Genomic DNA, 26,881 nt, shown 5'->3' on the forward strand with positions numbered 1-26,881 from the left:
TATCTGAATAATATCATTTTACTTTTCTTAAATCTGAATTTTTGCTTGAATTATTTAAGGAATGACTGTAATATTTTTTCTGTCTATTCGAAATAACATCAAAAATGTGGTGCACATTGAATAACCCGTGTATACCCAGGTTATTTAAAAGTGTGCACCACATTTTTTTATGTTATTACGAATAGACAGAAAAAATATTACAGTCATTCCTTATGATTTAATTCTAAATTCCATTTTTAAGGAGTAAATCATGAAAAAACTTTGATGACGTCACAGTCACATGACAAAATTATGTCTATGAGCTGATAGACAAAAAACTTTCAGCCAATCAGAAGACGTGTTACATCCAAAATTAAATTATTAAGTGATACTGGAAAAATGGAAACAAATAATATTCAGTACCCATTGATTATTCAGGGGAGATAATTGAGTTGGTCTAATAGCTATGTTTTACAATTAACAATTGGCATTAATATTTCAGGGGCGAGAAAAAGGTGATCTGTAATAAGTTTGTTCAACAGAGTGCTGTGACTTGTTTAATGTGGCCCCCAGAACAACCTATTGTGTTTGGACTTGCTGATGGAAAGGTATAGCTACCTAATAACAAAGTTTCTCTTGTGGTCAATTAATCATTTAAATTTTCTATTATTAATATTATATATATACATGAGTGAACCAACACCTTCTAACAGTACAAGCTGGTATAGTAATCAGGATGGATACCAAAGTATGCTGAGGTTGTCTTAAAACCTTGGGAAAATTATACTATATAAAGACAACAATATCCTGGATTACATCAAGGAAATGCTTTATTCTGGTCTACATGTTTCGCCATTTATGGTGGTGTCTTCAGGACAATTTAATGATAAGAAACAAATGCTCAAGTACATAAAATGAGGTTCATATGGGATTACAAAAGGTTAGCAAGACGTTATGTCACAATTATTGGTTTGACAACGTTAAAGTGAAAGTAAAAGTTAATAATGTCAGTGTCTTTCCCAAAATGGACAACACCTCACTGGACATTCCATACCATTTCAACTGGCTTCACTCTTAATGAGGTACTACTTCCAATTGCATGGGGAATATAATATGCACAACTTTATTTTCAAAATGAACTTGAAACATGGAGAGTGTACCATAACCGCAAATATCATGCAGATTTACCGCAATTTCCACAATGCTCTACATGTGTGACTACCATACATCCCTTAATATTCTGGTACACTCTCCATGTTTCAAGTTCATTTTGAAAATAAAGTTGTGCATATTATATTTTTACTTTCACTTTAACGTTCCATATGAACCTCATTTTATGTAATTCAACATTTGTTTCTGATCATTAAATTGTCCTGAAGACGAAACATGTAGACCAGAATTAAGCATTTCCTTGCAGTAATCCAGGATGTTGTTGTCTTTTAATTGTTTAATTTTAATTTTCTGTTCATTTTAAATATAGTGTAATCCAATAATTGATAAAACTAAACTTAATAATTCAGACACTCATGTAAATATTGTTTTTCTCATGCAAGTTGAAACAATAAAACTAAAGTTGATGATTTCAACTGATACCAGAAACTGGTCTAAACAAAACAAAACCCATGTTTAAAACTAGAACTTGTTTAATCTGAGCTCTTGAATCAGGAAATACCTACATGTATATGTTCTGGAGTAATTTAATTTGTGTAAATCATTTATTCTTAGACTTGTCCTTAAAGGGTAAGATTTAGACTGGTTTACTGTACCTAGGATTATCCAGTCTTTTGTTATTAATTGATAATCTGAAAATAATTTGATTGGTTAAATAAATCTGAATTATTTTAGAAAACTTGCACTGAAAATAGTTCTTTAACATGTAATCTGAATTTTTTAGGTGAGATCTGCTAATATAAAGACCAACAAGTCCTCCACTATTTATGGCACAGATTCATATGTTGTTTCTCTAGCCGCTAAGTAAGTTTATTATAGAGAAAGAGGCTGCTTATTGATTGTTGATAGTAACAGAAAGAGACTACTTATTAAATGTAAATTGTAACAAAATATTTTTCATATTCTTATGTAAATTTGATGTAAGAGCCTATATCACTGACTTTAGTTAGACTGTTTGTTTGTCTCTTTTTAATTTATTCCCACTGTTTTTATGGACCTTTTATAGTTTTCTTATAATATCAAACATGTAAGAGGAAATGAAGGTATAAAAAGCATGTTGCTTTATTTATCCTTACCTATAGGTAATCAAAGATTTCATATTCAAAGTTAAGAATTGCCATTTGTAATTTGAAGAATATATACAAATATTTTGTTTAATTATCTACCCTATTTGTTTATTCACATTTCAGTCCATCAGGAAAAGGTTTCCTGTCAGGCCATGCTGATGGTGCTATTGTCAGATATTTCTTTGATGACGAAGGATCTGGTGACACACAGGTATATATGCAGTCATTTTTACATGATATAGCATGAACATGAAAGTTTTTTGGTAATTGTTTAACGACATAAAATGCAATATTTAGAGCCATATGATCCTTCAATTTAACATGAGATGGATATGTTTTATAACTTGAATGACTAAGTGTTACTATAAAACATGTGTACATGGACTTTGTTTTAAAAGAAAATACTTTTTTTATCATAATCCATAGAAATTAACTGCTATTGAATCATTGTCTTCTTATACTCTAATTCGCTGACTATTTTTCCATAAAGAGTGATCTAAGTGTTTGATATCCAGCAGTTGCACAACACAAGTGAGAAGGGAAAACCCATGGTGTAAAGATAAATTAAACGTGGAAGAAATATATTTTATTAACTGATTCTATAAGGAAATCTTTAGAATTTTTTGTCAATTATACGTTATGGATTTGGACTAAATGTTAAAAAAAGTGCACATAGGACTTAGTTCTTAACATTATAATCACCAGAAACTCGTTTCATATGACTCATAAGTCTAAAAATAAATTTACATCAAATCTGAAGTCTGCGGCAGATACAATATAGGTGTAGTTTCAAGATTTAGGGTTGAATGATCTTTGAATTAAACAGCAACTGATATTGAAACATTAAGAGCTATATTAATATAAACATTGCAGGGAAAGATCAGTACTCATCCATGTCCACCTTATGCCTTGGCTTTCTCCCAGAATTCCATAGTAGCAGCAGGTTGTGACAAGAGAATTATTGCCTATGGACGTGATGGACGTAGCTTTCAGCACTTTGATTTCTCTCGTGAAGATGATGAACATGAGTTTACTATTGCTGTATGTAGTCCCAGTGGCCAGTCTGTTGTTGTTGGAAGTTTTGACAGGTAAAATAGTCATTCTTGTATTTGTCTGTATTATTTGAATTTTTTTTGTGGATGTGCATTAACTCATGATAAACTTTTTTTTAGTTTTCTTGGATAATTACTCACAACAGTACTCATATGTTTAACTAACCAACCTTTCAAATTAACCGTAGTAGGTAGATATTGTTATTAATCGGGTTTATTAATGGACCTCTTTGGATTGCAGATTGAGAGTTTTGAACTGGAGTCCAAGGAAACAAATGTGGGACGAACCAAAGAACAAAGATATAAAAAATCTGTACACTGTTACAGCTCTTGCCTGGAAGAAGGATGGATCCAGGGTTACTTGTGTAAGATTTTTTTGTTTCTTACTTAATGTAATTATAGTCGGGTGGAATGTAATTCATTAAATTTTGTATTATGAACATTCATTTTATATGCCTTCTTTTTATTAAAATATTGCAAATGGTTTTGCGTAAAAAAATAATAGTAAACCACACAATAAGGATTTCTCAATATTAGTAATACATGAAGCTGAAATGAAGTTGTACTATTATGAAACAAATATTTTCTAATCTTACATATTAAAATTATTGGTATAATGTAAAGGATGTTTGTTTTTTCAGGGTACATTATGTGGAGGTGTTGAGTTGTTTGATTGCTGTCTTAAGAGAACCATTTACAAGAACAAGTTTGAAATGACACATGTTGGACTTAGTCAGGTTTGTTTTAGAAATTTGTCAGGTTTTGTTTTCAAGTTAATGTTTTACAAGATCAGATTTGATTAGCATGTTTTCTGTTCAAATTTTAATAATGTTTTTATTCACATAATTATGCTCCCTGAAAATGATTTTCAAGAGTATAAAGTTGTCACTTTGTCAGTCTGAAACAATTACTTTACTGATTAAATATTGAGTTTGCCCATCCTTAACTAAATCCAAACTTATACCAATTGAAGATAAAGGGAAGGGGGAGAACTGATTTAGGTGTTAATATGTCAAACGTCATGGTCGCTTTTACTAATTTATTAATTTACTTTTTTTTTTTAACCAAATGTTTTTTGATAAAATCTTAAGATTAGATTGCTCAGTTAAACGGAAAGTTATGCTGATGGGAAAGATAGGGAAGGAGTAGAAGGAAGCCTTTTGAGGTCAGAGACTCAGAGTACAAGGTTACTTACTACAGAATTTAATGCCCATCTACTATTGTAGGGGCAAATATGTACACACATTAACATTTTATGGATAACGTATAAACTTTCCTAAAATATTTCTCTTAAGGTTATTGTTAAGAATATGTCAAGTGGACAAAGGGTTGTTTTAAAATCTCATTATGGTTATGAGATTGATGAAGTTAGAATCATGGGAAAAGACAGATACCTAATAGCTCATACATCAGATACCATCCTGCTTGGAGATTTACAGAGTAACAAACTTAGTGAGGTGAGTTAGGGTAGATGGTACGTACATCAGATACCATCTGGCTTGGAAATTTACAGAGTAACAAACTCAGTAAGGTGAGTGAAAAATAGATTACACATACATCAGATACCATCCTACTAGGAGATTTACAGAGTGATAAACTCCTATCCTGTTTTGACACTTACAGAGAAAGAGATAGATCACTTGTACATCAGATACTATTCTTGATCAAGGTCTACGTCAGATATTATTCTAATTGGAGATCTACAAAGTAAGAAAATTCATGAGATGAGTAAAGGGAAGATAGTCCATAAAAAATATCACTCCTCCATTCTATCAATTCTATCATGTCAGAGATTTCTTTAATTACAAAAGAATTGAAATTAGAAATAATAAAATAATAAAATAAATAAGGAGATGTGGTATGATTGCCAATGAGACAACTATCCACCAAAGTTGAAATGAAGTGGATGTAAGCAATTATAGGCAATCATACAGCCTTCAACAATGAGAAAAACCCATACCATATAGTTGCTATAAAAGGCCACAACATGAAAAATATGAATCAATACAATTGAGAAAACTAACGGTCTAATTTATAATAAAACAATTTACGAAAAACAAGTATGACAGAAATGAACCAATAACAAACACTGAACTACAGGCTCCTGACTTGGGACAGGCACATAAAGAATGTGGCGGGGGTTAAACATGTTTGTGAGTGCTATCCCCTCCCTTAAGCTGGGTGGTGTAACAGCAAAACATAAGAACAACTTATTAAAATTAGTCTAATAAAATTGAGAATGGAAACGGGGAATGTGTCAAAGAGACAACAACCTGACCAAAGAGCAGAAAACAGCCAAAGGCCACCAATGGGTCTTCAACACAGCGAGAAAATCCTGCACCTGGAGGCGGGCTTCAGCTGGCCCCTGAACAAAAATATGTACTAGTTCAATGAAAATGGAAGTCACACTAAACTCCAAAACATATAAATGAACTGAAATTAAAAAACATACAAGACTGTAAGTATGTTTAACAGGTATTGCGTTTTTTTTTTTAAATTTAGAAAACTTTTAAAGTCTTTTTTTCTTGGCACCATTTTTAAATTGAACTCTCAGTACAATTAACTTATGCATATCTAGAGCATTTGAGAAAAAAAGATCTTTTCGTAATAAAACTTTGTATTAACAGGTTCCCTGGCATACATCTGGAGGAAATGAAAAATATTACTTCGACAATGAAAATGTAAGTTTTTATAAAATTCTTGTATTGTTATAAAATTCCTTTTATTTGGATTAACATTCTAGAGCAGACTTTTTTGATTGATTTCCAAATTTATTTTATCAATTTGTTATAGTACAAAAAATTAAATATTTTAAAAACTAAAAATATAAGACAAAAAAAAAGAAAGATAAGTTATTCCCATTTGCAAATATTAACTATGACATAACATATCTGTTGTAGCAAAAGGAAAATCTTTAAATATATGTTTTAGATTTATTGAATAGATATGAATTTTGATGTTAACCTTTGCTATTCATTTTAGGTATGCATGATCTTCAATGCTGGGGAACTGGCCTTAATTGAATATGGATCCAATGAAGTTCTGGGGTGTGTTAGAACTGAGTTTATGAATCCACATTTAATAAGGTGAGATTAATACAATGATCATATAAATTTGAAATAAAATCTCCTTAATTGTAAGCACTAGAATGCCTACAGATTTAGAACTTGCAGGTATATAACATGTGAATGACACTCTTCTTAAGTCCAGTTAACCTTTATTAAAAAATCAATGTTACATTTTTATCATTGAATTGCATGTTTTGTCATTTGAACTATTGAGGCAGATTCTAATTGATATCAATATCCATTTACATGTATATACAATGTTTACATTTTATTTCACAGTGTAAGATTAAATGAAAGAAAACAGAGAGGTGTTGAGGACAACAAAAAGATAGCATATTTACTTGATCTAAAAACTGTTGCTATTGGTAAGTTAATATAAAAGCACAAGACAATAAAATGACAACTTATTATAAAAACATTCCATAGAGCATAAGCTGCAGTGTTCTCCTCAGTATTTCAAACAGTACCATGAGATACGAAGTAGCACTGTTTCCTTAAAAATTATAATACCACATTTATAATACAGTCAGTACTAAATTCTATTTTTAAAATAGCACCATGTTACTATGGTGCTTTTAGTCCCTGAGTAGAACACTGACTGCTGATGACATTTAAAGTTTAATTTTGTTGACAAGAAAAATAGAATTTGTTATAGATTTATATCACAGTACATGAAAGTGTACAAGATTGGTTCTTTTGGTCATTTGAAAATCATATATGAAGAATTTCCATTTAATTTTGTACAAATAGAAATAGTGTAGATGAGATGTTTGATTTTTCAGTTGATCTATTAAGTGGTGCAACATTAGCACAGATTACTCATGAATCCAAAATTGACTGGTTAGAGGTAAGTAATACAAATTTATGCTATTTCATGAACTTTACAAATACAAAAATGATATAAAAAGCTTAATGATGGCCTATGTATGTTCTTAAACAGAAGCTTTGTTAATTTTATTAGAACATGAAGTATTTGTTAGGATTAATGTTGAGTGAAGGATATTAAATTACTAAAAATCAGAGCTGATTGATTCTTTCTTGTTGGGTTTTGCCCTTCGAAATGTTAATATGAAAAAATGGACAACGAAAGCAATCTTGTTCCAACAGTTCTCATCAAAGTTTAATGACATTTTTGTCAAATGTTAATATCAGCAATATCTTGGACAATTGATAAAAAATCAGCGCTGATCGTTTATTTTTATTGGGAGTTTTGCCCCCTTTGAAATGTAAATTATATTGAAAATCAACATCATAAGGGCTTTCACTCCTTTATTATTCATTTAATTTGTAATGAAACTTTATGTCATTGCTTTACAAGGTTTTATCTTGAAAGAATTTTAGAAATCTGATGGAATGTTTTTGAAGGATTTTTGCCCTTTGACGATGTATATGATATGGAAAATCAACATTGCAATTGCTTTTACATCTACATTTTATCATTGGAGTTAAATAAAATGTTTGTCAAAGGTTAACATCAGATATATCTTGAACGAGTATGAAAATCACTTCAGATTGATTTTTTATGAAGTAGTAGTACTCCTTGGAATAGTAAATTCTAGTATATTGGATACTCTGCAGCAATCTTGTTAGAGGTTTCACATATTTACATATTTACATTAATATGAATTGTTCTGTGCTAATCTTTTCTTTTCATTGTTGTTTTGATCTATTTTTAGTTGAATGAGACTGGGAGAAAACTTCTGTTTAGAGACAAAAGACTAAGGGTAAGAATACTATGTTATCATGTCGGATAAAAGCTCTACAGAGCTTATGTTGTATTGTTATAAGTAAAACCGACTTTAAATAAATCTTTTATGCTATGCTTATGCTAGCAAGCTACTTGTTATCTTTTCTTTCTGTTGCCTAAATGATGAAGTAGCATAACAAATTCTTCATAACTTATAAATGATACATGTTCCCAAATATGTATCAGGTTTATAATAATTTGGACTTGACTGATCCAAAATGATACTGATATTTTGCAGCTGAACTTGATTGATATAGAATCTCAAAACAGAACTACAATCCTAAACTACTGTTCTTACGTCCAGTGGGTACCTGGCAGTGATGTTGTTGTAGGACAGAACAGAGGAAATTTATGTGTCTGGTATAACATTGATGCTCCAGAGAGAGTTACAATGTTTCCCATCAAGGTGAGTTAGATAACAAGTCAAAACTGAGGGAATTTGTGTGTCTGGTTTAATATTTTTTACTTCAACAAGAGTAACAATTTTCTTATGATATAATTATAATCATAAAAAATTCCCTATTTAAAGAGCGAAAACACAACTAGTTACAATAATCAATCTTCCCTAAAACCCTCATAAACATATGTATATAAAACAATTATTTACACAAATTTAGTAAACAGCCAAATAGTTCAATTTTACAGAATATATAATTGAAAAATAATAATTTGTCATGTACAGTTTGTACTAATCTTGTGATAAATGATCTTAAGGATGTTTCTTGTGTAACCCTTCCTGTCAAACATTTCATTTAAACTCCAATAGGCAAAGGACAAGTACTGCCACCATTTTATGTTATGTATCAATTAATTTCTCAAAATGCAATAATTTATGTCAAGAAAGTCACGGCAATGAGACAAGGGTGTTGCTTTTCTTGTGGTGTTGGCAGCAACAGCGGCAGCGTCAACAATTGTTAGTATTCTGCTGAAGTCAGTTTGACAGGAACTACTTGTCATAGATCAATGACATTTTCTATAAAGTTGCATATTTATCAGTAAATATCAGTTTTTGATGACTATTTCGAGGCCCTGCCCCCTAAGTCATGGTCCAGTGAATTTGAATCAATTAGCAATTTTTGTCTCGCCTTGACAGAGTCAAAAAGCGAGACATAGGTATGCTGTTTCCGTTGTCAGCGGTGGCGACGGCGGCAGCGCCAATAATGTATTAGTTTGTGATTAGGTCTAGTTCATGGTAAACCACTAGTGGTAGGTCAATGATATTTGGTATGCAGTTGAATTAGCATTGGCACATCTCATTACTATGGAGATTATTTGGCTCCGCCCCCTCAGTAAAGGTCTATTGACTTTGAAACTTTGCTTAGTTTACATGTATTAGTTTGTGATAAGGTCAGTTTATGGGGAACCACTAGTGGTAGGTCAATGATATTTGGTATGCAGTTGTATAAGCATTGGCATATCTCATTTCCATGGAGATCAATTTTCTGCCGACAGGAGAGACATATCTCTGTGTCAACAGTTTATTATAATGAAACAGCCTTCTGCTGGCACATGATTATGAAATTGACAAAATTCTGAAGTTTAAGCTCGATATTATTGATACAAATGACACTTTGACAAAGATATATCAAATTTTATGTACATATATTTCAGCTTGATTGTGTATTTTATATTGTAGGGAGACATTACAGATTTAGAGAGAACCGATGGTAAAACAGAAGTCTTGGTCAATGAAGGTGTGTCTACAGTATCTTATACTCTAGATGAAGGCTTAATAGAGTTTGGTACAGCAATTGATGATGGAGACTTTGAAAGGTATACACACTCTTATTTAACATGTGAAAGGTATACACCCACTTTTTTAAAAGTAAAAGGTACACACATTCTTATTTTACATGTGAAGTTACACACTCTTTTATTATTATCATACCCCCGTTTTAAAAAAGTGGTGGTATACTGTTTTACATCTGTCTGTCTTTCTGTCCGTCCATCCATCCGTCCCATGAATATTTTTCGTCGCATCTTTCTCAGGAACTACATTATAAGGATTTCTGAAATTTGGTTTCAGGGTTTATATAAGTCAGCTATACCATCACTCAACAACTTCCTGTTTACCGAACACTTGCATATTTTTACACTATTAAAATTATCCAGTTGCGGCGGGGGTATCATCAGTGAGCAGTAGCTCACAGTTTCACTTGTTATAGATTTTATTAATAATCTGATGATGATGATGGATGGCTGCATAACGTCTAGCGGCAAATTAATATGCATATTCAGGAAGAGAACATGTTAATGTAATATGAATATTAACCCTGCTTTGTACCAGACCGACACACTGAGCCAAATTTTTTACTTGCTAGTTCACAAGGTAACAGTCCGCAGGAAGACATGTGACCTTACCCAGACACAATATTCCGACTCCGAGCTGACCAGTCTTTGCTCTTACTCCTAAAAGCTGTGTGCTAAGCAGAGAAGCAGCAAGTACAAATTTTAAAGTCTTTGGTTTGAACCGGTGAACCCACGACCTCCCACACTTGAAGTGAACACGAGACCACTGAGGCGGTCATTATTAATTTGATGTACTAGTAAGAAATAGCACTTACCAAGGAAAACATAGTCAAAATGATTTAGTTATTTTATTCATTATGTTTTTAATATCTAGTTTTTAGTATTACATCCAATTTAGTAGAAACTTAAGTTTTACATAGAGAAAGACATTATGTATATAGAATTGATTAGGAATTAAGGGTCTGAAATTTTGACCAGCATCAAGGATCATATTTGTTGTTGTCCTAAAGGCCCTGTAACTTTCAGAGAGTATGATGTGCACCCATCAAATATATCTATATATGTGGTATTTCAATAAATGGGCATACCTTATGATTCAAAGAGCAGACAAATCTGATAAGAATTATTCATTATAAACATAGAACAAGTCATCATCACAAGCTGCAAATATTGTATGGTTGCTAAGTGTTTAATATATTAAATTGACCCTTCCCCTCCCCGAAATAGATAATAAAAAATTAACTACATTACACATGTACTTTGATCTGACATAAATTTCTTTGAAAATTAATTTTATTTTAGAGCTGTATCTTTCTTGGAAACTTTGGAGTTATCTGCTGAAACGGAAGCTATGTGGAAAACTCTAAGCAAGCTGGCAATGGAAGATAGACAATTACATATAGCTGAAAGGTAGGTAACTAAGCTTGGCATGGGAGATAGATAATTACATGTAGCTGAAAGGTAAGCAATTAAGCTGAGCATGGGACATTGACAGTAACATATTCAGGTGAAAGTTCAGTTATGTGCATAATGCTGAGTAAGTTTGCTATGGAAGATCAACAGTGCCATATACTGGTAAAAAGCTGATGTCAGTTTATAGTTTGAAAAAGAATTGAAATTACAATGAGAACTTGAATTTTTTGACTTGTTACTTCTTAATTTGTTTAGGGTTAGATATATTTATATTTAAAAGAATAAAGAATAACCAATCTACTTAACCTCAAGGTTTACTCTGAGAAATCAAAGCCTATATACACTTGCCACCTTTGGTAAAAATCTCTTCAAACAATTATCATTAGAACAGTGATTGACTGTAAAATGTGGTTATGATTAAGATTGAAGCTTAACCTTCCACTTTTAACTGCAGATGTTACTCAGCCCTTGGAGATATAGCTAAAGCCAGGTATATGAAAGAGACATTTAGAATTGCTGAAGACGTCCAGAAACAACATGTGAGTATTTTTTTAAGTTTTGTGAATTCATATTATTTTAAACTTTCTAATTACCAGTAGTATTTGTAATAAATGAGTTTTAATATTTATATGGGGAAGAATAGAATGTATGATACTTTAGTGTAAACATTATTGATCCAATTCTGATATTGTTGACATTTTAGGGTGGAGATGGATTTAACCACTATAAAGTGAGAGCCAGATTTGCTATTATGGAGAAGAAATACAAAGAAGCAGAGAGTGTCTATCTTGAACAGGTATATTAGTTCTGGTTTTTTTTTGTCAATGTAGGCATAATGGCAAGAGAGGATTTTAATGTTAAACAATGCACAATGAAAAGATTACTTCAAAATATTGAATTAAATATACAGAAGCTTAAAAAAGGTTTGCATTCTCTTTGATAAATGCAAGTAACTATTTGTACATTATGTGCATCCCTTTGGCTTTTGTGGAATTACCTTCTTCAGTAACACTTAAACCCAAACATTTGAAAACTAAGGTTGTATAAATTCATGAATGCATGAGGAGGTACATGACCAAAAGGGACCTAAAAATAATAGCCAGTAAAGATTTGTTTTTAAATTTTAAAAGACTTTTTATGCCCCGCCATAGCAGAGGGGGCATTAAGTTTTACCCTTGTCCGTCAGTCTGTACGTCCCAAAGTTGGTTTCCATTCTCTAACTTTAGTTTGCCTCAACCAAATGTTATGAAACTTATACACAATGCTTGTTACCACAAAATACAGATCAAGTTTGAATTTTGGTGGTGTCACTTTAACCGTTCTAGAGTTATGCTGAATTTTTCGTTTCCGTTCTGTAACTTAAGTTAGCCTCAACTAAATATTATGAAACTTATACACAATGCTTATTACCACAAAATACAGATCATGTTTGAATTTTGGTGGTGTCACTTTAACCGTTCTAGAGTTATGCCCCTTTACAAAAGGAAAAATTGCTGAATTTTTCGTTTCCGTTCTCTAACTTAAGTTTGCCTCAACCAAATGTTATGAAACTTGGACACACTCCCCATTTATTTTATGAATAAAACAGTTTAACAGTAATGAAAAACAATTATTATGCTGATTTATTGTTATATGTTTCACATCTGAATGTAACTTATAATTAAATTGATCAATTTGACAGAATCATGTAGATGAAGCCATGGAAATGTACCAAGAAATGCACATGTGGGATGAAGCAATAGAAGTGGCTGAAGCCAAGGTAAGTCATTTATACCCCTACCTTCACATATACCATATGCTTATTGATAAATAACACATCTATTTATCAGAATATTGAGACAGTTAAGGACTAGATTATTGTCAAAAGCAGATTTTACCAAAACGTTAAAATTGAATAATCTTTTGGACTCTTTTTTTATCCCCCCGCCGTAGCGAAGGGGGCATTAAGTTTTACCCTTGTCCGTCTGTACGTCCCAAAATTGGTTTCCATCCTCTAACTTTAGTTTGCCTCAACCAAATGTTATGAAATTTATACACAATGCTAATTACCACAAAACACAGATCAAGTTTGAATTTTGGTGGTGTCACTTGTACTGTTCTAGAGTTATGCCCCTTTACAAATGGAAAAATTGCTGAGTTTTTCGTTTCTGTTTTCTAACTTAAGTTTGCCTCAACCAAATGTTATGAAACTTATACACAATGCTTATTACCACAAAACTCAGATCAAGTACAAATTTGGGTTGCGTCACTTTTACAATTCTTGAGTAATGTCCCTTTATAACGATTATATGCAAGCGGGGGCATCATCTGTGTCCTATGGACACATTCCCCATTTTTTTTTTTTATGATTCCAAAATATTTTAGACATAATGAAAATCCAGGAAGTTAATGAAGCCAAATTTTGTAGATGCATCCAGAATTAGAGAACCTGCAGCGTAATTATTATCAATGGTTGATGGACACTGGACAAGAGGAAAAAGCAGGAGAGGTAAGAATCTTATCAACAACCTCTTGACAACACCCATTGTTGTATGACGTCAAAAAGCAAAATTATCAGTTTTTGTTTCACTGGAAAATCACGGTAATTCATTGCAACCGATGTAATAATAACAGTTATTCAATTGAAAATGCATGTAATGACCAATTGATATAGTTAAGTCAAAAAACAGAAAAATTAAATACAGAGGATAAAAAAAGAAAATTGACATACAGTGTAAGTTATTTCAAACTCAGGCTAACGAGATATATTCTTAATTAGTTCTTTTGATTAGTTATGTGCATTAAATTCACTGTATATTTATATTAGTTGAAAGAAAAGGATGAAGATTATTTGGCAGCCATTAATCTATACATGAAATCTGGTCTGCCTGCAAGAGCTGCTCGACTTGCTACTAGTAGAGAAGTATGTCTATTCTTGTGATTTATAAATGGCTTTCAAACAATTCCATATCAATTTGTGATTTGCTTGTCATTGTTAAGTTGTGTAATGACTTATGGAATCATTGTAGCATACTTGTCTCTAAGTGCAAGAAGTTGTATCATCAATCCAAGGCTAGGTCAAATGAAAAATTTATGAAATTAAAGATTCTAGATTGGATAGATTGATTCCAGTAGATTTTTTTTCTTTGGGAGTTGGCACATTAAAATTTATGTTTAGCATGTATTCAAACGACAAGATTTTTCCTTATTATTTTTGAAAGATTGCATGGTGGGCATTAACACCATTCATTCATTCATTTTTTGGTTCCATTCCAGGGCTTCCATTGTCTGGACTTGTCTGGTAAATCATATAAATGACTTGTTGTGCTGAGGCTGAAACGGACATTTTAACATAGTTGTAGTTTATGCGATCTGTTTGACCTGACCTTTTGCCTTAAACAGCCACACATTTCCGGTCATATAAGTGACATGATGAATAATTACTATCAAAACAAACCCTACTTTAATACCCTCTCATTACAATCAAGGTCAATTAGTTCTCTGACAGCAGAAATTTACCTGTTCAGCCGACAGGTAAACTATTTTGTACCGGACATTGATCGGTCTATTTAAAGTTATATTCTTAAATTTCAGTGGTTTGCATCTTTTTAATTTAGTCAACAAGATTTAGATTATCAGAAAACGTATATAAATATGCCTTGATGAAAATTTAAAAAGGTAGTAATAAAGGTTTTAAGTGAAAAATCGTCAGAACCATGTTATTTGAACTAGTATACTCGTGAGCTGGTTTCTGGACCGTGTTTTACCATTGTCAAGTCAACATCCGGTATTAGGAAAATATACTTTTTAAAAATGAAAGTAAAGTTATTGACAGCATAATTTTGCACTAATAAAGAGTCTAAGAATGATATTAGTACGCTGATGTTGCATACTTCGAATGGTGCACTGTCAATTTAACAGTTAACGGTCATCGAATTTCTATAAAAAATCAACTTAAATATCGTTTTTGTGTCAATCATAATTTATATGATTGCCAACTGATTACTATGGTTGCCTTTTATTACTAAGTCTTAAGGGATTAAAATCGGGATAAGACAAAAAAAAAGGTCCGGCTGGCTAAAATATTTTTTGGAAGCCCTGTACCATTCACGTAAAAAGAAATGTGTACCAACTTTGAGTATATGTCATTCATGTAACATTACAGATATATTACAAGAGTTAAAATAGTGATCATGTCATAACTTCTTCTAGTTATTGTTGTTTTTTATTTATTTTAGGAGTTAATGAGTAACTCTGACTTGATTGGACGAATAGCTTCTGCACTGATTAAGTCTGAGTTATATGAGAGGGTGAGTAACTATTATAGTTCAGAAAAACTTATTAGAATAATATAAGTCAACTGTTAGTTAGATGAGATTAAATACTATGTTTTGGTCATTTATTACTTATTGTTTTAACTTTTCTCATTTGAATTTTGTCAGATGATTCATAATTGTATATAATAACTGTAGAGGAATTTTTTTAAATGCTTTGCATTATTAAGAAATGTTACTTATCTGTTCTACAATTTGTTTTAGGCTGGAGATTTGTATGAACATATCAGAGATAAACAAAAAGCAATGGAATGCTACAAGAAAGGGAACGCTTATCTTCAAGGTAATTAACCAGACAGCAGTCTGTGGCCAGTTCAGAAGTTAACTTAAATAAATAATGGCTACTTATCATTATTGTTTGTATTAAGCAAAAACAACATGGATATAAACTGAACTTAATTTAAACACTTTTCTTTAAGACTTCCTGCAGGTTGGTTTATACAGCTTGTCTATTACATATAGTTATTCATACATGTATTACACCAAAGCCTTACCTAAGTTCTGTTGCCATGATATATTTTTGGCTTTACGTTTTACTTCATACAATAAGAATTTCTTGCTTAGTGCATGTGATAGAAAGTGAAAAAAACAGACTTTCCTGTTTCCACAGTTGTCTTGAACATGATACTTGGAGTAACAGATTCTACCACTACGGTTTACTTATGAGTGAAATGCTTTGTATTACAGCTGTTAAACTTGCCAGAGAAGCTTTCCCTGCAGAAGTTGTTAAACTTGAAGAGGAATGGGGAAACTATTTGGTTTCACAGAAACAGCTAGATTCTGCTATCAACCATTACATAGAGGCTGGGTTTGTATAAAGATTTTTATAGACACACAAACATTTTTGAAACTAAAAAAAAACACGTGGCTATACCTTATTTATTATAGTTTTTGATCTTAACCTTTGAAATGGTAATATATCATGCAAAATGATCTTATATTTGAAATGTGACAATGCAGTGTTTTAGCTAAGATGTTCAATTTTTATTTCTTTTACAGAGCTAACATGAAAGCTGTGGAAGCTGCTATTGATTCTAGACAATGGTCAAAGGCAGTTCAAATCCTGGAGCTACAAGATTCTGCCATGTCATCCAAATATTACAAGAAAATTGCTGATCACTATGCTTCTATTGGAGATTATGAGGTATTTGATTATGATTATTTTTTTAAAATATAAAAGGTAAACAAATTCATTTGTTCATAAGAAAACAAAAATATTCACAAAACTATGTTTAAATAATTGCCCCATCTTAATGGAGTTTGCTAATGCAAGTTTGAGTGAAAGCAAAATAAACTTCACTCTTCTTTACTTTAAACATACACATTATTAATGAATGCATCAAGTGTAATACAATATTTCTCCAATTGAGACTGTTTAATTTTCAATAAAAAAGGGCTTGCTGATTATATAAAATATCTAATTTAACTGTTGAAAGGAGACATTTTGTATTGCACAAGATTCTGACCCAGCCGAAGGTTGAAACCCCCCCACCATCCCATGTTCGCATGGAGCACAGGACCACTGATGTGGTAAGAAATGCTAAGACATGCCTGAGATGATGGCTAACTCTTGTTTCAAATGAAATATCTATTTTAAGATTTAATATTTTTTTCTTCAGATGGCAGAGAAGTTATACGTGCAAGCAGGCAGTACAAGAGAAGCAGTAGACATGTATAACAATGCTGGCAAGTGGGATATGGCTCATAAGTTAGCTGCTACTTACATGAAATCAGATGATGTGTCTACACTGTATATCTCACAGGCCAGACAGCTAGAGGATGAGATGAAATTCAAAGATGCTGAAAAGTAGGTTCAAATCATAAAGACTGTAGAACCTTTATTTTTATTAACTGGATTTTCAAAGGAAAAAACGGTTATTGATTTGGGGATGTACGGCGGCCGGTGGACGGGCAGGCCAGTGGCTGCCAAACAGTGTCCGTTCATTAACATGAAAACGCTTTGACGAAATCTTCTCAAATTTAGATATGTTGTTTCCTGTGACTAAATGAAGGTCAAGTTGAATTTTCACGATTTTAGCTGTTCTTGTTGTTGGATTTTTGAACTTTTCAATAGCAAAATTTATTTTTATTATATGAATTTGAGTTATTTCCCTTTGAACAGAAATTGTGATTTGCAAATATCGCTTTCATTAGATAATAATCTATACTATTAAATGAGAAGACCTCATTTTGTGTGGTGTTTCTCTTCCTTCCACAATAACTTAATCATTATGCCTCTGTGTCCTATAGGTACCATGCATAGTCTCATTTGTCATCCTCGCTTATGATTATTCCGTTTGGGTTATTTTGGGAGGAAAACGAAAATAAAGGCGTCCGGATATTGTTTCCGTCATCGGATGGACTTTTAAGTCATAGACAAGACTTCCGTTTAGGACTGTTTAAAATTACACAGAATTTTGGTAAATTTACAAACAACCCTTAATTCCTAACTTGATTACATACAATGATTTGGGTACCTGAGCCACAAGAACTGGTATCAAACCTTCCTTCGGTCCCTGGAAGCGATAAAAATACTATTTCTTGGGACCCCTGGAACCGATATATAATCATGTTTTATTTAAATGGCCTGGGTCGTTATATTGGAATTTTAATGTTTTGGGTACCTGAGCTACAGGAACCGGTATCAAACATTCCTTCGGTCCCTGGAAGCGATAAAAATCCGATTTCTTGGGACCCCTGGAACCGGTATATAATCATGTTTTATTTAAGAAATAATTCATGCAAGCCATAGATTTGTTGAAAATTTTCACATGGCCTGGGTCGTTATATTGGAATTTTATCCCGAGCGCAAGAAAGGGATAAAATTAATGAATATAACGACCCAGGCCATGTGAAAATGAAAATAAATCTATGGAATGCATGAAATGGCTCTATTCATAATTCCAATCTTATTTGCAAATATCACATAATAATCTGATTTCATTAGTGGAATCCGTTTTGAGTGACTGAAATTGAAAAGGTTAACATATCGATTAGTCTTCTGCACAAAGAAACAAAAAGCATGGTGACAAAGCAACTCGCCTCCTAAAATTGTGCGTACATGTTACTACAAATAGTTGACCTTTGCGTTTTTTAGATTTACATCCAATATTTTGAACTGGTGAAAAATTCAAAATGTTATATTGACATCAGTTCATGTTTAAGATACTTTTGATACCTTTCCTGCAATTCTCCAGTCAAAGTACTGTAAATTCAGAAATTATTGCGTGCATTTATTATTGCGATTTTTGAAGAATGGACGAAAATGCGAGATTCATTATTGCGATGTCAGGAAAATCTGCATACAGATATATGTATAAGATATCAGAATGCGAGTTCATATTATTGCGATACTAACCTAGTCGCATTATTCGCATTAATAAAAACCTCGCAAATAATTTCTGAATTTACAGTATCTTTTACAAAAATTCATCAGTTTACATACATTCAACCACGCTCTAAATGCCCGTGTTTTCGTGGGTGTGTTCTAGTCTATTTTTATTAAAGGATATATTTCATTACATTACATTGTGCAGATAAAATTGTTGACATTGATAGATAAGTTGCAGATCTATATTAGTTTGTGACAAATGAAAGAAAAGATATTGGGAACTATTAATTATATATATAAAGTTTGATTACACTAAGTGTTTTTAAATAATTTTCACCTGTTAATAGATAACAAAGCATCTGGTAAATATCTTATCGCACAATTATAATTGGAGTGACAGATTTATTTGAAAATTTTCTGTTTCCTAAGTGTTGATAATATCTGTAGGACTATATTGTATTAATGATAAATGACATTTTGGATTTTTTTTCTTCTTTTCTTTTGTAAATTGTTTGAAGAATTTTGTGGTTGGTTTGTTCTTTATTCTGTAAAAACTTATTTTCTGAATTCTATATATATATTTTTTTTTATGAAGCAAACTCTTTTAAAAACTAAGCTTAGTTTGTCTATTTATTTAGATTTCTGATTTTGGGCCCAGTTTTCTAGTTGGTCCAAATCAGGGTCCAAAATTATACTGTGTTTGATTTCAACATAAATGGAATATATATAGGGTTCTTTGAAATGCTGAATCCTAACCTGTATTTATTTTCATTATTAATTAGATAATACCCCATTGAGGTCCAAAGGGTCCTTAATTAAACTTTTGTTTGATTTTATCAAAAATTGTTCTTTGACCCCATTCATTTTGTGTCACAAACCTATGCTGTGTCAAATATTCAATCACCATCCAAATTCAGAGCTGTTTTAAGCTCAAATGTTGTGTCCATACATGCTCAACTGTTCAGGATTCGACCTCTGAAGGAAAATCCGGTTTGTCGCCACTCTGACAGCCTCTTGTTGAATACTGTTTTACTGCTTATAAATCTTAATCTATACATACTTTCACATTGTTAATTTAATGTTGCATTGAAACTTGGTAGAGTCAATTCGTTATTTCATTAATTGCATATATTTACAAAATTTGTATTAATATTATATTTAACTTAGTAACACATTCACTAGTGAGGGATATTATATTCAGGGATTTATTCACTTTCTGTTTTAGATTGTATGTGTCTGTCCAGGAACCAGATATGGCCATTACTATGTACAAGAAACATAAGATGTATTCTGACATGATCCGTCTGGTGAAAACATATCACCCTGACCTTCTACAGGATACACATCTACATCTAGCTGTAGTAAGTTTTTCAATATGTTAAATGAAGATCTTACATAATTCAAAAAATCTGTGTTTAAGTAACTAAAGATAAAACTTTCTGCCTTCATAGAATGCAGTCAACATTTTGCAAGTGTATTAATAGAACATTTTCATAAACAGGCCAACTAATTACTTGATATGTTAAAAGCTGTTTGGCAGTTTTTATTGTTTTTACTTGTAGGAACTACAAGGTGATGGAAATCTAAGACAAGCTGAACATCACTTTGTGGAAGGTGGAGACTGGAAGGCAGCAGTCAATATGTACAGATCACAGGATATGTGGGATGAAGCTCATAGGGTGAGTTAGTAGTGAGTTAGTGGATAAAGATCACAGGATATGTGGGATGAAGCTCATAGGGTGAGTCAGTATTGAGTCAGTGGATACAGATCACAGGATATGTGGGATGAAGCTCATAGGGTGAGTTTGTAGTGAGTCAGTGTGTACAGATCACAGGATATGTGGTATGAAGTTCACAGGGTGAGTTGTTTGGGAGTCAGTGTATACAGATTATATGATATGTGGGATGAAGCTCATAGGGTGAGTTGTTAGTCAGTGTGAACAGATTACAAGATATGTAGGATGAAGCTCATAGGGTGAGTTGTTAATGAGTCAGTATGTATAGATTACAGGATATGTGGGATGAAGCTCATAGGGTGAGTTGGTAGTGAGTCAGTGGATACAGATCACAGGATATGTGGGATGAAGCTCATAGGGTGAGTTTGTAGTGAGTCAGTGGGTACAGATCATAGGATATGTGGGATGAAGCTCACAGGGTGAGTTGTTTGAGAGTTGGTGTGTACAGATTACAGGATATGTGGGATGAAGCTCATAGGGTGAGTTGGTAGTGAGTCAGTGTGTACAGAATACAGGATATGTGGGATGAAGCTCATAGGGTGAGTTGTTAGTGAGTCAGTATGTATAGATTACAGGATATGCGGGATGAAGCTCATAGGGTGAGTTGGTAGTGAGTCAGTGGATACAGATCACAGGATATGTGGGATGAAGCTCATAGGGTGAGTTGGTAGTGAGTCAGTGTATACAGATCACAGTTTATGTTGGATGAAGGTCATAGGATGAGTTGGTATTGAGTTAGTGTGTACAGATCACAGTATGTGTGGAATGAAGCTCATAAGGTCAGTTGGTAGTGAGTCAGTATGAAAAGGTCCATGGATATGTTAGCTGAGGCTCATAGGCTATGTTTGGTAGTAAGTGAATATGTATATATCACAGAATATGTTAGGTGACCATCATAGTTTGGATTGCAATGAGTCAATTTGAATAGATTTCAGAACACATTATATGGGGTGAAACTAAGTGTGTGAATTTGGAGTTTACTCTGTTTGTGTAGTTCACAGAATACATTAGTTGAGTCTGTTTGAGTTCATGATATGTGGGATAAAGCTGATACCTTAGTTTTGATTTGAAATAAAGGTTGAGTAAATTCAATTTGTATAATTGTTCCTGATTGATAATCATTGTATGTTGCATAAAAGAGAAGCTTGGTTTAGCATACATTACAGGTTTAACACACAGAGATATTTATCCTGTATTGTCCTCCCTCATTTACAACGTTAACCCAAGAGTCACTTAATATAATTAGTATAACTTGTAAAAGTGCTTAATCAGTAATAACTTATAGGACTAAGCAATTATATTTTGATGATAAAAACCTTAGTATACAATATGGGTTAGGTAGTATATTTCTACATTTTGGGGGTTTCATAGGACACTGGAGAAGCAACAACTAGACAAATGTCCTATCAATGGACCAAAATTTTAAAAGGATTGAAGTCATTATGCCCCCACGACAAAATGTCGGGGGGCATATTAATTTACCCCTTTCCGTCCGTCTGTCCATCCGTCTATCCATCCGTTTGTCCGTCCGGATTAGGATACATTGATTGTCCGGCTATCTCCTACAGTTTTGGAGGTACAACTTTAATATTTTGTAGGATGTTCATACACATAATGAAGGTGTGCATGGCAACAGGATTTTGATTTTGTTCAAATATTCTGAAAAATGACAGGTAGTTGGACTTAGTCATTTTTTTGGTACTAGCTGCATAAAGAGATCATGGTTTGTCCGGCTATCTCCTCCTACAGTTTTGGAGATACAGCTTTAATATTTTGTAGGATGTTCTTACACATAATGAAGGTGTGCATGGCCACAGGATTTTGATCTTTTTACAAATATTCTGAAAATGACAGGTAGTTGGACTTAGTCATTTTTTTGGTACTAGCTGCATAAAGAGATCATTGTTTGTCCAGCTATCTCCTCCTACAGTTACATCATCATACATAATTTTCTATGGTCAGGCGGGGGCATCATTTGTGTCTTACAGACAGCTTAACAATTTCAAGTTGTATGCCAACATCACTGTTTGTCAAATTTAAAATATGTGGAACTATACTCATGCATATGGCAGAGCAGAAAAGGGGGGGGGGGGGGGTGGGGGCATTGTCCATATCTAGTTTTATCTTATTATTTGTTTTAGGTTGCCAAGAGTGCTGGTGGAGCAACAGCAGCTAAACAGGTGGCTTATCTATGGGCAAAGAGTCTGGGAGGAGATTCTGCTGTCAAACTTCTCAATAAATTTGGATTAGTTGAAGCTGCCATTGATTATGCTAGTGAAAATTGGTAGGTTTTTAAATAATCTTTTGATAGATTTGGCTTGCAATTTAGGAAAAAAAAGTTTGTAATATTAAAGTTATTCCCACTGCAATGGAAATTTACCTTTTATTAAGTGACTTGAATATCAACAAAGGTAAAATTGACTTGTTTTCTGTTGTATTTTCAGTGCATTTGAGTTTGCTTTTGAGCTTGCCCGCCTAGCTATGAAGAACAAGCTGCCTGATATCCACCTGAAATATGCCATGTATCTTGAAGATGAAGGAAAATTCCAGGAAGCTGAAGATGAATTTATCAAGGCAGCCAAACCAAAAGAAGCTGTTCTCATGTAAGTTAGAAAACATACTCCCGGCACAAAGTTACCAAGAGCATAATGTTTTTGACCTATCCATAAGTCTGTTGACCCATCATCACTAGTTATTGCCAGGATAGAGTCATAATTTTTTATCAGATCCTCTTCAAATTTGTATGAAGTTTTCCACTGATCTAAACCTTGGAAAAGGGTGATAGTCAGAAGGTGATTCAATACAAAACATGTACTGGAAGCTAATTTACTCAGCTTATATTTTATTGGCAGGATTACACAGAGGCAAAACTGGCAAATAGAATAGTGATATCGGGCAGGGAAAAGTAGGTTATCCTCTCCTCCTGCAGTTTTCAACCTACATCCTTGAAACTTTAACAAGATGAAACAAATTGTTGGGCACCTGCTATTATGGAATTATTTTTGTAATTGTAAAATTAGAAAAAAGTTTTCCAAATTTAGGAACTCTATGAAATTCTTTATTGGCGTGGTTGGACAAAGTTCAAACCAGGCTTATAGTATGGTGATGTTGGGCGGTGGGTACCTAATTTGTGTAATCTACTCCTTACAGTTTTCAACCCAGATCCCTGAAACTTCACAGGAATATTGCACATTTCTTAAAGTTGTGCAGCAACTATTATGGAATTGTTTGAGGAATTTTTGTTCATTTTTCCAGACTTTGGAACTTAGTAATTTTTCAGCACAATTTATGAAAGAGAGAACAAATTTTAGATTTTTCTTCTCCTTTATGTACGTGCAGTCCTGTTGAAATTAAGCATCTCTCACTATGGAGTTTTTTTAATGGTTTTCCCTATTATTAAATGTATATTAAAGACCATACTCTATTGTTTATAAAACAGTCTGTGCAACCCCAACTATTTGAGTCTTTGATCCATTTTATTTCTTTCATAATTGTTTATCCTAGTAATGTAATCAAGATAACAAAGTTAAAAATAGCAATTCATTTCTACCTGTACATTACACAATAATGTTCTACAGGTATGTTCACAACCAAGACTGGGATTCAGCACAGAGGGTAGCAGAGAGTCATGATTCCGACTCAGTGTCTGATGTATTGGTTGGTCAGGCAAGGTTTGCCTTTGAAGAGAAGGAGTTTGCCAAGGCTGAGTCATATCTACTGAGGGCACAGAGGCCTGAACTTGCTGTGAAATATTACAGGGTAAGTGTAGAGACAAGATTTCATAAGTGTTCAGTCTTTAATCATTTCTGGAATATTAAAACAATAGTTCGTTGGAGAGAGAAATGCCCAAAACAATAGGTTGATTGATTTATTATATATAGAAATTATGGTTACAATGAAAGTCATAGGTTAATTAGTTACAAAAAGTAAACTACCTACTAAAAAGAGCTAAACATCTTAACACTTCTTTCTTCAAAATGTATCAAACCAGTGAGCTATAGACACATCCTTGATAAACATTTAACAGTGGGGTTCAAATTTGTAAATAGATATATCATATCAAGTTTGAAAAATCCACCATGAAATTATAATTATGTAAGAAAGATGAGACCTATGATAAAGGATGTAAAGCTGTGATTAATCAATATTTATGTTATGATTACTGCAGGAGTCTGGTATGTGGCAGGATGCTTTACGAGTCTGTAAAGAATATGTTCCCCACAAGTTACAACAACTACAGGATGAATATGATAGAGAGATGACATCCAGCTCTACTAGGTAAGATAATACCCTTCTTTATCGATGTAAACAGATTTTATTCAATGATCATATACAGAAAAAGTATAAATTGTTTAGTGTAAATGTGATTTGTGAAAGATTAAAGTTTATTGCCAAAAAATAGTTCACACTTGTGAGAACAAAGAAGAATTGTAGCAAATTTCAGTGAAATTGTATTTTCCCAGATATCAGGAATTAGCTGATATTTGCTTTCCTGACCCTTTTAAATTGCCATTTGCAAAGAAATGGTAAATATATCTTCTTAAAAATCAGAGTATAAAATTCATTAGGAAGCTATTTATGAATATGCTGTTTCCTGGGATCGCAAATTAAAATTTATCTTCTTGTCCATATGGCCTCCAAAGTAATTCATTATTAAAGCTGAAAATAGCATTTTATTTGAAACAATACCACTGAACAAAAAAGAAATATATTTTATGTGTGATATAAGGCCTTCATAGAAATATTCTCATATTGTCATCCTTGCATGACCAACAATTACTACCTAACCTGACAGGGATCAATTGAAATTAGCCTCATTTCATGTTTTAATAATCAATTTTTAGTTTTCTTGCTTAGATCAGTTTCTCATACACTATATCAAATCAGTCAAATACATTTGATCTATAAAGTAATTATACGACCGCAAAAAAATTTTGTGGTCGTATATTGGTATGAAGTTGGCGTCGTCGTCGTAGTCGTCGTCGTTGTCGTCGTCCGGCGGCGTCGTCGTCGTCGTCTGGCGTCGTCGTCCGAATACACATTGGTTTTCGCACTCTAACTTTAGTTTAAGTAAATGGATCTTTTTGAAATTTTACCATAAGGTTAAATACCACAAAAGGAAGGTTGGGATTGATTTTGGGGGTTATGGTACCAACAGTTAAGGAATTAGGGGCCAAAAAGGGGCCAAAAATAAGCATTTTCTAGTTTCCAGACAATAACTGTGGAACAGTGTATGGATCTCTCTGAAATTATACTACAAGTTTCCATACCACAAAGGGATGGTTAGGATTTGCTTTGGGGGGTTATGGCTCAAACCGTTTAGGAATTAGGGGCAAAAAAAGGGGGAAAAACAAGGTTGTCCTGGTTAATGGACAAACACTTTAGTACAAAACATAATTTAAAGCAGTGTAAGGGAGATAAATCAAATACATCATTGAAATTATCTCCCTTACACTGCTTTTAAATTATGTATAAAGTAATGGTTAATGAACAATAAAGATAATTTAAAACAGTGTAAGGGAGGTAATCCAAATACAACGTTTTGGTTACTTCCCTTACACTGCTTTTAAATTATGTTTAAAGAAATGCATATTTATAAAGGAAGACCAGTAAAAATATCTGCAAATGTTGCATCATTTTTATGCCCCCGCCGTACCGGAGGGGGCATTAAGTTTTACCCTTGTCCGTCTGTACGTACGTACGTACGTACGTACGTCCCGAAATTGGTTTCCGTTCTCTAACTTGAGTTTGCCTCAACCAAATGTAATGAAACTTATACACAATGCTTATTACCACAAAACACAGATCAAGTTTGAATTTTGGTGGCGTCACTTTAACCGATCTAGAGTTATGCCCCTTTATAAAAGGAAATATTGCATAATTTTTAGTTTCCGTTCTCTAACTTAAGTTTGCCTCAACCAAATGTTATGAAACTTATACACAATGCTTATTACCACAAAACACAGATCAAGTTTGAATTTTGGTGGTGTCACTTTAACCGATCTAGAGTTATGCCCCTTTATAAAAGGAAAAATTGCAAAATTTTTATTTTCTTCTAAATATCAAGTTTATATAATATATTTTTAAAATTGGAGTTATCTTCCTTTGACCATGATTATAGTTGAATCAACTACAATCAATGCTTTATACAATGCAATGTTTAATTTTGACTACCACTGATAAAACACAGATCAAGTTGAATTTGGGTAGTGTCACTTTAACCATTATTGAGTTATGCCCCTTTATAAATAGAAAG

At 32.8% G+C, this 26,881-nt stretch overlaps 1 protein-coding gene across 1 annotated transcript in view; it reads left to right on the plus strand.

The window, feature by feature from the left end:
• Nucleotides 1-26,881, plus strand: part of LOC127735126 (intraflagellar transport protein 172 homolog) — a 44,678-nt gene that overhangs the window by 6,265 nt on the left and 11,532 nt on the right. Inside the window, exons 4-34 of the mRNA XM_052245207.1 lie at nucleotides 482-587; nucleotides 1,874-1,953; nucleotides 2,340-2,427; nucleotides 3,090-3,304; nucleotides 3,510-3,633; nucleotides 3,910-4,005; nucleotides 4,564-4,725; nucleotides 5,896-5,949; nucleotides 6,251-6,354; nucleotides 6,616-6,701; nucleotides 7,119-7,183; nucleotides 8,013-8,060; nucleotides 8,322-8,489; nucleotides 9,720-9,856; nucleotides 11,135-11,242; nucleotides 11,700-11,784; nucleotides 11,949-12,041; nucleotides 12,927-13,004; nucleotides 13,653-13,733; nucleotides 14,052-14,147; nucleotides 15,463-15,534; nucleotides 15,763-15,841; nucleotides 16,246-16,366; nucleotides 16,558-16,702; nucleotides 17,178-17,365; nucleotides 20,115-20,250; nucleotides 20,452-20,568; nucleotides 22,767-22,909; nucleotides 23,070-23,228; nucleotides 24,204-24,384; nucleotides 24,794-24,903. Of these exons, the coding sequence (XP_052101167.1) occupies nucleotides 482-587; nucleotides 1,874-1,953; nucleotides 2,340-2,427; nucleotides 3,090-3,304; nucleotides 3,510-3,633; nucleotides 3,910-4,005; nucleotides 4,564-4,725; nucleotides 5,896-5,949; nucleotides 6,251-6,354; nucleotides 6,616-6,701; nucleotides 7,119-7,183; nucleotides 8,013-8,060; nucleotides 8,322-8,489; nucleotides 9,720-9,856; nucleotides 11,135-11,242; nucleotides 11,700-11,784; nucleotides 11,949-12,041; nucleotides 12,927-13,004; nucleotides 13,653-13,733; nucleotides 14,052-14,147; nucleotides 15,463-15,534; nucleotides 15,763-15,841; nucleotides 16,246-16,366; nucleotides 16,558-16,702; nucleotides 17,178-17,365; nucleotides 20,115-20,250; nucleotides 20,452-20,568; nucleotides 22,767-22,909; nucleotides 23,070-23,228; nucleotides 24,204-24,384; nucleotides 24,794-24,903 (3,525 nt within the window). The remainder of the gene's footprint in view (nucleotides 1-481; nucleotides 588-1,873; nucleotides 1,954-2,339; nucleotides 2,428-3,089; nucleotides 3,305-3,509; nucleotides 3,634-3,909; nucleotides 4,006-4,563; nucleotides 4,726-5,895; nucleotides 5,950-6,250; nucleotides 6,355-6,615; nucleotides 6,702-7,118; nucleotides 7,184-8,012; nucleotides 8,061-8,321; nucleotides 8,490-9,719; nucleotides 9,857-11,134; nucleotides 11,243-11,699; nucleotides 11,785-11,948; nucleotides 12,042-12,926; nucleotides 13,005-13,652; nucleotides 13,734-14,051; nucleotides 14,148-15,462; nucleotides 15,535-15,762; nucleotides 15,842-16,245; nucleotides 16,367-16,557; nucleotides 16,703-17,177; nucleotides 17,366-20,114; nucleotides 20,251-20,451; nucleotides 20,569-22,766; nucleotides 22,910-23,069; nucleotides 23,229-24,203; nucleotides 24,385-24,793; nucleotides 24,904-26,881) is intronic.

This window comes from Mytilus californianus, unplaced genomic scaffold (genome assembly GCF_021869535.1).
Source record: "Mytilus californianus isolate M0D057914Y unplaced genomic scaffold, xbMytCali1.0.p SCAF_1, whole genome shotgun sequence".
Classification (NCBI taxonomy): Eukaryota; Metazoa; Mollusca; class Bivalvia; order Mytilida; family Mytilidae; genus Mytilus; species Mytilus californianus.